At 40.2% G+C, this 17,499-nt stretch overlaps 1 protein-coding gene across 4 annotated transcripts in view; it reads left to right on the top strand.

Moving 5' to 3' along the window:
* Positions 1-1,294: 1,294 nt before the first annotated feature.
* The window catches only part of ldlrap1b (low density lipoprotein receptor adaptor protein 1b), a 31,797-nt gene continuing 15,592 nt past the window's right edge, over positions 1,295-17,499 (top strand). For all 4 annotated transcript variants that reach the window (XM_011490533.4, XM_020713455.3, XM_004082397.5 and 1 more), the window contains exons 1-3: positions 1,295-1,740; positions 15,690-15,832; positions 16,887-16,999. In XM_011490533.4, coding sequence (XP_011488835.1) covers positions 1,656-1,740; positions 15,690-15,832; positions 16,887-16,999 — 341 coding nt within the window. In that variant the 5' untranslated portion in view covers positions 1,295-1,655. The remainder of the gene's footprint in view (positions 1,741-15,689; positions 15,833-16,886; positions 17,000-17,499) is intronic.

Below are 17,499 nucleotides of genomic sequence, written 5' to 3'. Positions count from 1 at the left end.
CTCACAAACCCCTTTGAAGTGAACTTTTTGCACGCCTGGCCCGGTGCTGTCACAGCTAAACGTGTCTTCCAATGGAGGATTGCAGAGCTGTTGCCTAATATGTCCTCAGGGACACGCTGGCCTCCTGAACTCGTTCCTGCACGTCATTTATGAAATCTAGCACTGCAGGATTTTTGGCACGCCAATCTCCTGAGTGATTTCTCTGAAGGGCGGTGATGCAAACAAGCGAAACCCAGATTGGTGTATCAATTTAATTATTTTGCTAATGGAGTCTAAGAATTTAATGAGCATTTCCCTCCCCAGCAGTGAGCAGTGGAAAACACACATTTGACGCTGTTGCTTAAAAACAGCAGCACAAACATGCTCCCATAATGAATTATTTAAAAAGAAAAAACATTTTTTTCCTTTCATCAATTATATGTGTACATATGAATATCTTCTTTCACAGTTTAATTTTTCATTTTCCAAAGGTTTGGTATTTCTATGTTTAGATTTCTTTTTTGTCTTCTTTAGTATGTTTTTGTTTTGATTGCCTAAAATAATGCAATTCCTAAGGTTAACTGTTGTTGAAATCAGTGATGCTGCATTAGATGCCATTTTACATGTCAAAACTGCTGTTTTCTAAGCAAATCTTAAATGTATTGACTACAAATATTTGTAGTAATCCTCAGCTAAATTTTAACTACATAGACAAGCCTCCTTATGTTGGTCAAAAGGGTGATTTTTAAACCTACCATGTTTGACCTCATGCATGTGTGGCCTCCCCTAACCCTTCTTTGGTACAGTGCAGAATGGATGTACCTTCCTCAATATCTGATTTTTCTATTCTGTCCCATTCATTCGTTTATGCATCCTTTTACAGCTGCAAACGCATCTTTTGTCAAGTTATAGACATTCCAGTGTTCTTGTGCTTGTCTTCTTCCTGCTCTCTCATTGTTTTAGTTACTAACTTACTTTTTTTTCTTTTATTATTGTTTTTCAGTGTTTATCTGTGTCTTTCTTTTCCTCTCAGATAAATAGTTCCAACAAAAGCCCCCCATCCCCTCCAGACTGAATCTGCTTCTGCTGACCAGACAGATGTGCTAAAAAGACACTATTTTTTTTTTTAAATAAACCAATAAAAACGTTTTTTTTAAAAGGAAATCTGACTTTGCTGTTCATGTAATAAACTGTGAGGACCGAATATGCAAAGACAAATTTGCCTTTAGAAACGTTAGAGGGACTTTTGATGAAATGCACTTTTTTTGGGGGAAAAAAACCTTTATTTAAAAGTATGCTGAACAAATAACACTTTTCTGCTGGAATCCAGTCATTTCTGTAATCTGACCCCGCCCCCCACACGCCGCATCGTCGCACGAGGCGCTGAGACGAACCCTGACAGGAACAACATCCGCCGCTCCGCCCGTTCGGAGCCGAATCCGTTCGTGTGTCACAAAAAGCCGGGCGTCACGCACCTTATCCGGTTCATTTACATACATGACGCCGCCCAGAGTACGAGCATGGTAATCTGCCATCGGCTGAAACCGACCTACCCGACGAAAGCAGATGAAGAAAAGTTTGGACGCGGGGCTGCTGCTGTTCTGACCGGGAGGGACTGATTCGAGTCGACGGAGACCCTCGTCGAGCTCTTTTGCTCCACTTTTCGGTTTACGATAATGGACGCTTTAAAATCCGCTGGGAGGGCGATCATACGGAGTCCCAGTATCGCCAAACAGAGCTGGGGTTCGGGCAGACATAAAAGTAAGTGTTCGGTGGGTCCGCGCGCGTGCTGACATTTAGCTCTTAAGTTGTTTCAACCATAGCTAACTTAAGACTTAGCTAAAGTAAGCTAGCTTTCCCGAAGCAGCTAACCTTAACCAGCGTAATTCATCTTTAAAGGCCAGTCACTGAACGGTGTGTGCGCGCGCGGGGTGTTTTCTTCCGCACAAGTACAGTCGGAAATGTTTCGGCTGTTGAACCAGAGACTCTCGAAGTGTTAGCCCTCGTCATGATGCCTTTAGTGCAAAAAGTGACACTCCTCAAGTGGTTGAAAAACCAAAGTTTAAATGCTCCTGTCAACATTTTGTTTGCCCGTTCAAACAGGGCTGAAAATATTCAACAGAGGCTCCCGAACCGAAGGAAGGCAGAGTGGTCGCGAGCTTGTGCCATCCTAGCAACGCACTGTTGCTAGGCGATACAGGATGTTGGGGTGGTTTCTGATTCCCTTCATTTTTAAAGCTCTCTCGTCTATTATTTGGTGAAATATTTATGGCGTTGTGTGATCACATCGGGGTGCTGCTGCCAGATTTAAGTTTATTTATTTATTTCCAATTGTATTTGAACAACAAGCTGAGCAGCTCTTTCATGTTTGTTAAAGAGAGAGATGTCCCCAGTGTCCATGCCTCTGCTGTGATTGTGTTTCCCTCTCCTAGAGACAATGGGCGACAGTGGTACTGTTGCACGTGCCACCCAGGGCAATCGATGCTTTATGTGCCCCCCTTGCCCCTTGGAGGCTGTTGCGGGGTTATCAGTCCATCAACATCTGATCAGGCACAGTAATCAATCACACTGTGCTGGGAGCTCAGGCTCAGGTTTACTTTGTGTTGTTTTTGTGGCAAAAGTCACAACCTCCCTTAAGCTCAGCTATGACATTCAGACAACAAATGCAGTGAGTCATCTCATGTGTCCACACACACACTCAGCATGCATTCCTGTGTCTTTCTGTCGTCCCGGTTTCTTTGTCATCTGTGGACTGATCTGTTAAGTTATGGGTTTGTACTCGGGTTATAGTGGCGTCATCAAAGGATTTCTCATTTCAATCTTCAACCGATATAGCAGCTAATTTATTTCTTTTTCATCTGTCATTGTCATTATTTTATTGTTTTTGTTCTTTTTGCTTTTCAGGGTGTCATTTCTGCATGTCAGCACAGGTTATATTCATAAACATCTTTATTTTTTCTGCTGACTGTACACCGCCTTACATTTCCTTCTTCTAACGTCCAGTTAGTTCCTATTTCCATTGGAGAAAATGATGTGAAACAGACTTTTTAGGTATATGAGCATTTTTTTTAAAGCCCCACTGCAATGAAAATAGTTTTGTTGTTTTTTTTAAACAAGACCTTGAAGCATTTTTTTCTAATGATGGAGGACACATAAAGAAATTTTAGCTCAAAATTGCATTTCTGAGTATTTCTCCGGTGGCTCAGGTAATGTTAGGGGTTGTGAGGGACTCAAAGCTGGTGGGAAGACATGGAAACAGATGGATGTTGGGTAGTGCGGACAGGCTTTTTCCACGCCAACAGCCCACCCACAAATTAGAGGTGAATTTTGGATGAACTACTGTTGCTCTGCAGAAACTATGTTCTAGAAAATGACAGTTCTTTTTAAATTTTGGCCAAAAACGACATAAGCATTATTAAAAGACCAGTTGGAATGCTTTTACAATAGAACAACAGATGATCGGAGTGATGAGGGATTTTCAAAGACAAACCCTACCTGCACTAAAAACACATAAGTGGATCAGTCTATTTAACTTTTATACCTCAGTGACCAGCAGTGTATGATTTGATTTGGTAGTAAGTCCAGAAATTTGATATTTGTTTTTATTTTTCACATTCATACATGAATACTTATGGAAGTTTAGAAGCTTCAAGCATCTGAACTCCAGTGCAACCTGCACAGAGTCATCTAAGACGACCTGCAAGGAGGTGATGGAGATTGCTTCCTGCAGAAATCCTTTATGGTGCTGTGAAATCCTCACTGATTTATGACCCTGTTGGATGTGACGCAGTCTGGTTCTGCGTGGAGATTGAGCCTCCTTCATGCTGTGTCACGGACGCTTCCTCTTGAAGGACAGCAGATGCGTGTGTGTCTTTGGCTTCAGCTGACAGAGGATCAACATGCCTGTGAACATGGGACTTGCAACAAACAATGTATTTTGATAGGCCACAATTACAGATCAGATGCTCCACTGCACTTATCTATTTTGCCAATTGATTTGATTTTTTTTTTTAAGATCAAAAACAATAATTATGTTTTATTTTTTTTGTGTATTTTTAAGCTGCAAGTCTTAGACTTAAGTTCTGCTTTTAGAAGTGGAACCTCTAGGTCTTGACTTTATTTTTCTTAGAATAATCATCCAGAAACCACCGTTTATTTTAAAAAGGAAGTATCGCTCAAAAATGAGTTTACTTTCTTGATAAGAAGCAATTTCTGTAATGCTCAATAGCCCTATGTCTCCACATATGGACATCTATGCATTCTTTTTTGTAGATGTCCCCTAAAATGCCCAGAGTAGCTTTAAGTGTAGTAGTCACCGCTTACATTTGGATCCTGGACCTCACCCTGGAATTTGTTGTATTGTTGGACATTCAGTGTCCCATTGAATTCCACTTCCTCTATTTTAATCCTCTCTGAGCTACTGAACAGCTTTAACCAAGGTTGAGAGAACCAAATAAAGTACTACAGGAGAACCCCCCCCCCCCTTAGAGAACATGTCAGTGTTTGCTCATGGGTGGGTGTCTTTTGGCTTTTTGGATCACCACTGTTGAAGCAGCTGCATCAGTGCTCCTCTGTCCATCTTCATCCCAGAAAGTATAGGTTTGAGTCAGATGGCATCTTATCAGTCAGTAAAGTCACTCAATTCCTCTAAAAAGCGACTTGAATTTTGTAGCACTTACACACTACAAATGCTTATTAAATAGGCGTTTGCAAATTTAAGCCTATTTCAAAAATGTTTCTAATCCTCTTCCTAGGGGAGTACAAAAAAAATCCCAGATATATATCTATGACAAGCCGATTTAGCAGTCAAAGGTAAGACTTTGCTTACGCACTCTGACTGATCACCTCTCCATCCATCCTAACGACACAAACGGCTCCGTCCATGTTAACTTCAGCTCACTTCAATGTGGGCATGTCCAAAGTCCGGCGCGTGGGCAAAATCCAGCCTGTGTTCACATTTTCACAGGTCTGCGGGCTGCTGTCGTAAAATGAATAATATGTTGCCCTCAGCAGCTTCTAAGAACTGTGTACGATTTCTTGATTCTGGCTAAATTCCACCAGGAGCCGTTGAAAACCTGTGGCTACTTGACCATTAGAGCCTAAAGAGCCGAATGACAGGAACAGAATTTGTTTTCTGATCAAACCACGGTGGTTTTTCCACAGTAATTTGGGAAAAATGTACATAGATGTATTTTTGTTTAATACAAAGAAAATGAAAGGTATTCCCTTGCAATAAAAATGACGTTAAATAGTTCATTTGCATTTAATGTTATCACGAAGGGTAAAAAAAGCAAGGTGATTGGTTGGCCCTCACACTTTTTTACCTCATCAAATCTGGCTTTCTTTGCAAAAAGTTTGGTCTTGTTTAACGCATCAGTTTGTCAATACAGTCTACTTGTTTGCACCTCCACAAAAAAAGGTAAACATGGCGCAAAAGCGAAACGTCTTTTGTTCTTCTTTGGCTCGTCCAGACTCCTTCACCCATGTATTTAATCTTTCATGTGTTCTACCTTCACAAATAAACAGGACTTTTGAGCTTTAGTCACATCTGTCATTTAGTGCTTCGAATACATTCATAAAACCTAAAGAAGGCGACTTAAGACTGTAGGAAACTTGTTTCTACACTTTTAAGAAGTTTTCGGCCTTTGAAAAAGTTTCTTTTCAGAACTCTCATTACTCTGATGGTGGATTGGTTTTACTGTCAATGAACCGACCGTCACATCTCTCTGACCGCAGTCCATTGATTTCTGATGAATGGTGCTTGACGCCGCTGCTCTGTTGTGCTCTACATGACTGATCCCCATCCTTTTGTTTTGAGCCGCCTCACAGTGCAGCTCATAAATCAGGCTACAGATCGCGTCCTCAAAGTGTTTAAAGGGATGTTTGCTTAACAAGTGATGCACACTAAGGAAGCAGTTCACGTCTTCACAGTTGCCATACAATCCAGCCCCTCCCGTTTGGCACGCCTGTGAGCGAAGCATGGAAGGGATCCGTTTCATAACCCGGATTCCTGCTGTTAGTACATTCTGGCCTCTGCTGGACATGAGCTTTAATTCCTCGCTGGCATGACCCTCATTTTTCTCCTCTCCTCACTGTCCTCCTTTGAGTGGATTCAGCCAATACTGCTAGACACGTGTTTCAGTGTTGGGACGTGGAAGTATAAGACTCTTATCCTCTGCAAATCCTTCCCAAATTGATTTGGACGGTTTTCAAACCAAATGCTGATGAGTGCGATCTGTATTTGGAAATGTTCCAGCGTTGATGTTTAAGAAAACTGCTGCTGCTGGTCCGTAAGAAGAGAAACATCCTGTTTTCTCCAGATGAAGAAAAAAAGAGGTCACATGATAATCAGTGGAAGACCCCACTGACTGTTGACTTAACGTGACTTCATCACTGCCTGACCCTCTGTGGTTATTTGTGGACATGCCTTTGTGTACTTTAGGGGACTTTGACCATGGCTGTTCGATAATATGTGAAGCTTTGTTTCAACAGAAGCTGACGTTGGGAGAACTTTGCAGGCTTATGCGGACTATAATTCCCTTTAAAACAGCTGCTCTCTTTATCTTCTTCTCAGCCTTTTCCCATAATGACATGCCATTAGGGATTAATGATGGTTGTGCATTCTCTTGCTTCCACCACTGGACTGAACAGAACAGACTGGCATCGTTTTTGGTAGCACGGTTAGACTGGTTTGAAGCATTAAATATGTGCTGTGCCCATCAACTTTCTGTCATCCGAATCTAATCAAGCCCGATTTGTCTTGATTGTAATCGGTTTGATACAATATTTATTTGGAAATATCTTATCTAGTTACACTAAGATGAGATGTAAATCGTTGCTTTTATCCCATAAGATGTTTTAAAATTCCTTATTTGAGAAAACATCTTTTTTTTAGGAAATGTTGAATCCCATTTGGGAAGTCTGAAAAACCTATAGAAATAGTTTCAACAAACTAGTTTGACCTGTGCTGTCCTGGGAGTATTGTCATTCTGAGCTGACATGAGTCACGCCTTTGCTCTGGGTGATCTGGATTAAGGTTTCTTTTCTTTTTTCATGTTTCTGTTTCTTTTGTTGTTTCTTAGATGTACAAGATTGTGTTTCTTAAAGGTCGTCAGAAACAAGACATCTCACAATATTGACGTTGAAAGCTATGATTTTGATATTTACATTTGAAATTTAGCCAAACAAGTCATTTGAAATTATTTATATGATGTCATTTTAAATGCGTGTTTCCCTTTCAAACACTTTTTAAAAAAACAGTGAGGTTATTTGTTTTTAAATAGTGTTTCAGAGTAAGTGCAGATCATCTGTTTGTGTGAATCTAACTGTAACTGAGCTGCTTCCTTTTGTGGGTGTCGCCTGCTCCTTTCGCTTTAGACTCTGACTGACCTTGTCTTCAACCACTTGACTTGATTTGTTGTTTGGAGGTCAGATGTATTCTCACTGCACCCAGCCCAGAGGCTTTTCCTACATTTGGAAGCACATGCCAATATTCAGATCTCATCCTAAACAGGGTCATATGCTGCATATGACATGGTCATGTTCACATCCCATCTAGACTAAAGTTCTTATCCAGATAAGCCATGTTCTTAATCAGTATTTCACATTCACAGCAGTTTGATCACATTGATTATAAATATATGTGTGTGTGTGTGTGTATATATGTGTACGTACAGAGGGACAAAAACGCATTTATCAAACATTCTGCAACTTGACTCACTTCAAAAAATAAGAGAGGTATGTAATTTCCGTCATAGATACACTTCAACTGTGAGCAATAGAATGTAAAAAAAAAAAAAAACAATCCAAGAAATCCCATTGAATGTATTTGTGTGATGTTTTTGCAATGAAGTATTTAGCTCCACAAACAAACAACAATTCTGTTCCTCACAGACGTGTCGCTACTTCTTTAAGAAGGTCATCTATCCTCCACTCAGTGCCCGTATCAATGTCACCTGTTTGAACTACACCAAAATGGAAATTTTGGGTATAAGTGCCACTTACCGTGTTGGGAGGGGGAAGAATGCTTAGTTACATCCCCAAAACACCATACCCACTGTGAAGCATGGGGGTGGAAACATCATGATTTGGGGCTGCTTTTTTTATTTTTTAGAAAAGGGGACAGGACGACTGAGCCGTATAAGGCAGAGGATGAATGGGCCATGGAAGGAGAGATATTGGGCGGAGACCTCCTTCCATCAGTGAGAAGATTGCGGATGAAATGTGGCTACATCTTCCAGCATCACAATAATTCCATACAGACATGACATTTCAGTTCACATGAAATGTTACATATTATTCAGTGTTAAATGCTCACTGTAAACCTACCAGTTTAAATCACATGAACAAGAAATGCATGGTTTCTTATGTAGAAGTACAAAACACGGACAGGTATTTTGTATTTCACAAAAATACTCCAGTTTCAACTTGTCTTGGTGGCTTGTTCTTTAAATGTTCCTTTTCATTATTTACAGTTGTAGAAATAGGTTCGGAAGAGTCACAGAAGGGTCCAGCAACAGTGATGTCGCAGGTTTACGACGGCTCGAAACAGAATTTAGATAATCATAGTCAAGAAATCCTAAACACAGTTCTTAGAAAGTGCTGGGTGCCACATATTGATTTTATGACAGGAACTTTTAGGCCAGCGGAAATTTGAATGAGGGTCACTTTTGCCCCACAGGCCAGACTTTGAACACGCCTGTCCGATCAGACCCAGCGTAGAAATGTTGCCAACAGACAGAAAGTAGTAAGCTAATTTCTGTTAGCCGTCAAAATTTACTGGCTATCTTTCTGTTTGCTTGGTGCAAAGCTGACTTTGATGCGGCTTGAACAAAGCGTCACCGTCTGTAGAACAAGTAGTGCTACTTTTGTTCAAAGCTAAAGTCAAATCGTCCAAAGGGATTCTGTTAAAAAGACACAGAAGAAGAGAGCTGCTCAGCTTTAACCAACCTGAGAATTGAGATTCTGTTACTTGTCAGGCATCACAGTTCCCTTTTTCCTTTCAACTAAAAAAAAAGAATATAGAAATATTTAAATATTTTGTATTCATTTTTTTTATGGCTGTAGAGAAATATTTGCGGTGATTTGGATAAATGTTTATAGCTAAACTGTCAAGTTGTCTAGAAAAACTCATTAATCTTTTGGAATAAAGCAAAAAAACTTTTTTATCCTAATTAATTTAGTCGAGACGATACATTTTTTGTGAGGTACATAAAATGAACTTGTGAACATTATGCATAAACGAATTTTAAACAATCCACACGTGTCCTTCAAAGCATAACTTTATGTCTTAAAAGGAAAAAAGGATTGAATTTTAGTTGATCCATTATCTGTTTCTGGTTTTTGCCTCACAAAGACGACGTTTAACAAAATCTATCTAAGAATGGATGGGCTGAAACAGAACAAACGGCATCAGCAGCAACTTTCATCCTCTGCAACACGAGGAACGCCCCGGACCCATTAAAGGAGCAAATCAAACAAGTCTGAGCTCTTGGTTAGCAAAATAAAATCCACAGGACACAAACAAACAGAGAAATCACATAAATATTGCACCTAACGATGATATTAACGCGGTTGTTTTCTGTTCCCTTTTTGATCAAAGAAAGATTATGCCTTGATCATGATACGACGTTGAAGTTAAAAAAGCAGTCCTCTGGGGTTGATTGATCTTTTATTTTTAAAGATTGTTCTCTGCAAAGGTTTCTTGATTCTATAATACCGTGGTAACAGAGCTGGTTTATATGCCTCTAGGAGGGTATGACCCCTTCTATGGAATGTGAAGTTATATTAATCCAGAAGTGCAGATTTTTGGAAGTCTGGTCTTGAACGAGCTGTAAGAACAAGATGAACAAAGGATGCAACTGGTGAGCATATGAATCCTTAAATTGTTGGTCACTGGGCGGGTCGAAGAGTGTGCAGGTGAGGAGAAATATCCAAATGGATTATCAAAAGTCAAAATGGTTTCAGGTCTTTGTAAGTTCTTTTGTCCTTAGCTGGGGTCCTCTGGGTGAAATCAGCTTATTGGGTCTTGTTGGACCAATGGAAGATAGAACCCAAGTTTTCCATTTTTATTAAGTTCATTTGTTTTTTAACAAAAATGGTTTCTTTTATTTATGTCTCACTCAAACCATCCTTTCAATCTGGTTAAGATGCAAAGTTGGATCAGAGAGACCGGGTCAACCTGTAACCAACTTTTTGTTTGTGTCTGAATTTCCTGATCAACTGAATGAGGCGTCATGTCTTCCTAGTCCATAGAAACTTTCCAAACCCTGTATTTCAGAATTGGGGAAACCTATTGGCAAGGAGGGGGAAACATCAAATCAAGTTGCCTGCTTTAGATGGATGAACCTGAATAAAAAGCTCATATAAATTGTAATGCTTAGGAATTATTTCTTTTTTAGAAATGTTGTTTATTTCTTTGTAACGTTTAGGGTCTGCGCTTATAAATAATGCGTCACCCCTAAGATTCTTACAGAGAATGCCCTTTCTTTGTGGTTGGTTCCGGTTTATCAAACTACTAGGTTACCACAAGCGGACCTGCTGTGTCATAGCCTTTGTTGATTTTTCTTTTTTTAATTTTCAAACTTTGGAGTGACTCAAAATACAAGGTGTGTTTAAAAAGAACTTGATTGGCAGTTTTCCTTCTCAAGTCTGGCCGTCTCCACAGCTTAGCCATGATATGGTGTGTAATCTGTAACTGACAGCGTTGCAGCAGCTTACTCATCTTCTCACATGAAGACTAATCTGGTGTCTCTTGTAGGAGGGTGTCCGTCAAAAGAAAAAAACAAAGCCCACTTTTTCTTCGGATCTTGTTGGAACATTAATGGGTTCTGTTAAATATTGTTAATCATCTCTGTGAGTCTGACTCAAAGAACAGGTCATCCGCTGTGCTCGGGTGCATCTGAGCTGGCGCGATAAGAGCGCTGTCCGTAAATGTTGGCAAGAAGTCCTCTTTCCTTTCATCCTGCTGTCAGCTGTTGCTGTGTTAACAGTGCAGTCAATCAGGCTTAAGGCATCCAAACACTCGATGGCATGAAAAGCTCAATCTAAAAGAAAACGACCACAGAGCTGCCAGAGACGTTTATGAAGCGCGTGTAGACTTTAGTAGCGTTGTCTTTCGTTCTTTTTTTTACTCAACTTTTAGAAAACTAATTAAGGCAAACAGACTATAAGCAATCCCTTCTGTTGAACTTGACTTAAAGTCCTCCGTTACTTCTGAAAGGTTTCCACAACCTCATCAGATGTTGGACCTCTTATGAACACTGACATTTGACATATTGGATAATTCTAAACAAACTACATCAAATACATTGACTAGCTTTGCATACATATTTAAAGTGTTATAAAGGAAAGACCCATTCCGACAATTTTTTGAACTATTTTCAAAGTTTTCCTAGTGGTCTTTTACTTATCATGCAAAAATCCAAAAACCTGTGTTGTTTTCTAGGACATAGTTTCTGCAGAGCTGCAGTAGTTTATTAGAAATTGGCTTCTGAGTTGTGGGCGGGACCCTTGATGCGGGGCAACCCCGCACCCTCTTCCCCTTCTTGTTGCAGTGCGGAGTGGGGAGCTTGTGGCCCGTCCAGTGTATTTTCTACGTCACAAAGAATCTTTTCCATATTGCATTTTTTCGTCTGCTCCTTATTCACAATGATTTGCATATAGAAACACTCAGATATGCAGTTTAAAGCATAATTTTCTTTCTGTATGTCGTCTATCATCAGAAAAAACACCAAAACGAATTTTTCATTCACTTCTCTTCGGGCTGAAGGTAGAGATAGCTTTTAATGGACCAACTGGGTTGTTTTGAGGAACATCCTCACTTTAGACTCTTTATTTCTTACCCATAAACCCTTGTTGTTGCTTCCTTTCTTGTGCCAATAAGAGCCTTTGTATTTGGGTTGTGCAGTTTTTATTTTTGAACTATTATTTGAAGAATTCACCAGACTTACCTGTTCTGATTCCAGAAAATGCTTTGGCTCACGAATCTGAAGCCAGAGCAATACGACCTCTGGCTGCTACATCCTCACACCTCTGACGAGCACAGCTTTCTGCCCTCTTGAATCCCCTGCCACTTGCCAAACCACCTCTCACCTGCTGGCTGCAGCTTATTTGCAGGGAGTGTCACCCGAGTAAACGCTTTGTCCAGCCAGAACTGCAGAGCCTCAGCTGTTACTGTAATTATCTCTGTGGCTGCATGGAGCTGTGGTGGAGGGGGGGGGTCTGTGTTTGTGGTGGGATGATTACCTGAGTTCAGCCAGAGATTACCAATGTGGAAAATAATTGGAATCCTTCTGAGGCTCCACATTAATCTGAGAACAAGCTACTCATTTTTTAATGAAAGATTTTTGTTTACCGTCTCATCATTTTCAGTCCAAGTCGGTGCTTAAAATGGTTTTGGCAATATATTAATCTGTTGCCTCTTTTAGTGGAAAACAAGGATTTTAAGGCTTAAAAGGCCATAAACATTTTCTGGCAGCACTTTTTTGTCACTTTTTAAAGTTGAGCACATAAATGGCGCTAATTGACTGGTTGGGGGTCTATCATGGTAGCTATCAATCGACTCAGTCTGATTTTAAAGACCCACTCTAAAGAAAACTAGAGTATTTCATCATTCAGACTGTAGTGAATCAGAAGCAGACGAAAAAAGCTCTTTGAAAAAGCTTGTAGATGTCAAGTACAAACTACAACCAGAGGGTAACAAGCTGTGCTCCATTCTGATGCATCCACTTGTAGACAAATAGATCCATGAACATCTGCATTTTCCTCGTCTGAACTGGCAGTTGGTTCAGCTACGATATTGCTCACCGATTTTGTTGCATCACTAATGTTAGTTTGGGGTTGTTTGGGGCTGTAAGCAATGGGGAGAGAGTGTAAACAGATGGAGGATGGAAAGTGCGAGTGGGCTTCCTCTGCGCCAACAATCCTGCCCACAACTCAGATGTGATTTTCCTTCCGCTCTGCAGAAACTATGTCCTAGAAAACGAAAGGTTTTTTGATTCTCTCTGAAAACGGCATCATCATAATTAAAAGACCTCTGGGACACTTTTACAGAACAGTAGATCAAAAGATGATTGGAGTGAGTCTTTAATGTTTGCTTTTTTTTTTACATTAATCCTGGCTCATGCATTCCCTTTGGGAGAAAGCCAGAGATTCTCATGCCTCATTTTTAGTCGGTTGTAGTTGACCCCCCCCCCCCCCCCCCCCCCCCCCGTGTTTTGTAATCTGGGTTTTCTGCATTCTTTCAGGCAAAACTTAAATACTTGGTATCTTATAAAAAGGCTGTGGAAGTTCTTGACTTTGCCCTGAGATGTTTCAGCTTTTTTTCCTTTTTAAAGAGAGCAAATCAAGTCAAAAATGGCAAGTTTGATTGTTGAAAAAAAAACCCAGTCTAAACAGAAATACCTACAGTACCGATGAACTTCAGTTTGAGGTTTCCCTCCTTCAGGCACTGGTGTTGAATGCTGCCGGAATGTTTTTAGGATCACCACACACCAATGGTGCGTGACTGACACGTCTGCTGCAAACCATAAATCACACACTGCGTTTGATTTTAAAGAACAGCTGAAAGTCGGTAGAGACTGGCCTCATCAGAACCCGAGGAGCGTGCAGCAGTGGTACCAGATGGCCACTGAGGCTTTTTGAACAAGCTTTAAGTTCTTAATGTTTGTTGTTTTAGTGTCTTCAGAGCGACTTCTCTTCATGCGAACCTTTTTTAGCAGCATGGAGACTCTCGTCCACAGATTGTCGCTTTAAGTGGTATTTATCCAAGGAGGACGAACTGTTTCCATGACTGAGGAGCTCAAAGCCTATCTATGGGTGTTCACTGGCAGACACACCCTTTACTTAAGAATGGGCTTGGTCACAGCTGCATTTGGGCCATTAAAAGTCATTCTCTGTAACTACTCCCAGGCTGCTTGGTTTGGCGATGGAAGAAAAGATTATTATAGGTTTGGATTCTGCTGCCATTTGCAAATGTTCTGCATCTCTTTAATGATATGTTATCCCAAGCTGGGAACCCAAAAAAATACATCAAGAAAGATTTATAATTTAGTTTTCTGTCTTTAGGGTCATTTAAAACCATTTTAACAAAGCATATTTTTTTGAAAGGTGTGGAAAGTCATGTACCTTTATGTGTGCTCAGAATTCTAAAGTAGCTGTAATTTTTCATGATCATAAACAAGGTATTGAGGAAATGAAGAATCTAAAGCTTCTTTTTAATCATTCAAATTTTATCTACAGTAAAGAATGAAAATAAAAAACAGAACAGAGGGAAATATTGGAGCACAAGGCTTCCATCACTTCCATAGGGCTAGACTCTGAAAAAGGGGGAACGCATGACTGTATTGTCTTTATTTTTCGCTGTCCTCCCTGCAGGGATTGGAGCTTTGAGAGTGGGGGTTTTTGCACATCAGTCTCAGAAGACGGTGAAGTGCTATGAGGACCACGGAGCGCCTTGATGGTTGCTAATGCTGATCTTTGCTGATGGGCCTTTTGAGGAAATGAGTGGATTCCAGTTCCCTCTGTTAGTCACAATGGACAAACATTTGAAATGCCTCCAAACTCTGATCCTGATCGTCTTGTTATACAACTAGAGGTTCTCAGTGAAACGTTTGATGTTTGAACTGGCAAAAGCTAGCTTAAATGTGGATCAAATATACAAACATTTTTGTTTTTTAGATTTTTGTGTATTTTATATTATGTTATTTTCTCTTATGTTTACTGCTATGGTAACTCACACATTTCCTACGTGTGGGTCATTAAAGTACTTCTGATTTTTGACTCTGATTCTGAAATAGGTTTTTTTATATACAACCCGGACTGATCACTGTTTCACACACAACTGTGGGTGTTTCCTTTTTTTTTCTTCCTAAGCGGATTTTTGTTGCCTGTTGAGAAACTTTTTGGAGCCAAAGTGGAATTAAAGCAGGAGGAAATGATTTCAAGATGAACCAAGGCTTTAAAAAATGTATGAAATGTTCAGAAGTAAATCTGTTCTACAGACTCTTGTGTAAGTTGATAAAACTAAGATAAAAAAAAAAAAATTGTAATTTTTATTTTTGCATATCTGTAAAATTATTTTATCCCAAATGATCCATATCTTTCCAGAATAATCGGCACTTTTGCATCTATATTGGAATTTTTGCTAAATACCTCGACTTGTTGTGGTTAAAGATTTGTCAGGGAAAAAAGAGGATTTTTATCTTTTTTTCAATATAAATATTGGGATATTATAAGGAGTTAAAATAACTAAATGCACTTTTTAATTTGGATTATTCTCTCTTTACGATATCTGATATTGGTTTGTCTTTTTTGGACTTAAAAAACCCACCAAACCTTTGTTAAAACCCAAAGGAATTTATCTGTAGAAATTTAGTTTAGAAAGATCCATCTGTTTGAAACGGGGTTAATCAAATTTCTTCATACAACTGAATTGAATGTTTTAAACTTGTGATTAAAGTTCAGTAATTATCAAATCCAAATGAAAATATTCCAAAAAGGCTGTACCTGTGTGTTTCAGTGACAAGAATATCATTCTTCAAAAACGATCTTTTCTAAGTAAAGGCCTCCAGCTGCAGTCATGTCCAGCACTGCATGTGAGAAGAAAAGCTGTGAAGAAATGCATGATGGGAGGATTTCTCAGCTCTCTTTGCTGCAGGATGGATTGGAAGCACAAGTGCCATTGACGTGTGTGTTCTCTCGTCTTGCAGAGCTTCCAGAGAACTGGACCGACACCAGGGAGACCCTGCTGGAGGGCATGGTGTTCCAGCTCAAGTATCTCGGGGTCACCATGGTGGAGCAGCCCAAAGGCGAGGAGGTGTCTGCCACCGCTGTCAAGAGGATAGTAACAACAGTGAGTGAAGACACACACACACACACACACACACACCGTACACACTAATCACACAAATGTTTTCTACAAACATACAGGTCCACATTTCTGCAGATTCCCTCCTCTGTTACTTTGACCTTCTCCTCTTATGAATGGGTGGAGACGGAGTGTTTCACTCCACTCCCTCGCCTCCCACTTGAGACTCCTGCTCAGTTTTTAGAGAAGGCTTTTTGCCCGTGTGGACGCTGTTCATGCAGCTTTAACATGGCGGAGGAAGCTTAATGTTATTGGAGCTGGCAGCTTAATGAAGTTAGCCTCAGCATTACTGGGGACTTTAGGACACAGAGATGCTTGAATAAGGAGGTGTAGGCTTTGATTTGGGTTAATCCAGTGCCTGGTTTCAGTGGCCCTCCTAAAAGGATGTTGTAATGGGAGAGGGGGGGTACCCAGCATCCTCTTCTCTATACAAGCTGTTCTTTCACACATACCGTATTTTTCAGACTATAAATGGCTCCAGAGTAGTTGTAGTAGCCAAAAAATGCATAATAAAGACAAGAAAATCAAATATAAGTTGCACTTTTGAGAGAAAAGTGCAATTCTTCTGAACAATTGCGCAAAGCGCGGCGTAATGCTGTGCTCACACCTAGAGCTGTGACGATGAAATTGATGACGTCGTTAAAAAAATAGTGAGCATGGTTTCCAAATTGCTTCTAAAATTCAGGGCACTGCAAAGCCGGGCTATATCGTTTTTTAGTAGTTGGAGGTTAGGGTGGGAGGTCGGACACAACCTGAGCCTAAGCGGCGCTTCTTCTTCTGTGTTGCTGTCAGTATCAAATGTTGATTGCACCTACAGCGCCCTCAGCGGTTGTTAGTGGGGAACTACTGCCAAAAGCCAACCAGTTTCCAGTGGGAAAATTGTAAATCTATGAGCTAATATTTATTTTTTAAAAATCCTATGTAAGTCACTCCTGAGTTTTGCGTAGTTTGACTGCCGGCCAAACTATGCAAAATAAAACATGACTAGGCTACTTTGGTTTGTGTTTGATCTCGTCTTTGATCTTTTTTTATTTTGCAGGCCAAAGCCAGCGGGAAAAAACTTCAGAAAGTCACGCTAACCGTGTCGCCGCGTGGGATCATCCTTTACGACAGTGCCTCCAACCAACTGATTGAAAATATTTCCATATACAGGTCAGTTTCTTCAGCCGCTGAGAGAATGAATGACTGTTTGGTTGCACTTTGTGTCCAAAGTCAGTCATTCATTGAACTAAAGGGACTGAGCTATAATTAAACTCTCATTTGCTGCTGTGGCACTGATGATCTCCAAACAGCTTCTGTGCCTAAAGGTTTGTACCTGGGTGATCAAAAAAGCAGAAGATCAGACATGTGGTTCTTCATTTCCACATGTGTGATCTTCCACTTCAGGTGATGCGTTTACACATTCAGTATTTTCTTGTAAATTCCCATCTTTCCTGTCACAGTCTGCACGCTGGTCTAACTTCTATTAGCTGAAGGATTATGAGCCCAGCATGAATGCCTGCTCATAAATTCCACTTTTATGAGTTTGCGCACCTAGAAACAGGAATTTCCATCATTTTGCCAAAGATTCATTGACCTGTGTTAAATAGTTTCTTCAAAAAGTTGCAGGTAAAGTTTTCTGCAGTCAGTCATGGCTGTTTTTCTGCGGCTTA

This window comes from Oryzias latipes, chromosome 22, assembly GCF_053564925.1.
Source record: "Oryzias latipes strain Hd-rR chromosome 22, Olatipes_Hd-rR_3.1".
NCBI lineage: Eukaryota > Metazoa > Chordata > Actinopteri > Beloniformes > Adrianichthyidae > Oryzias > Oryzias latipes.
The sequence above is the reverse complement of the archived record's forward strand: the minus strand, read 5'-3'. Positions and strand labels throughout refer to the sequence as shown.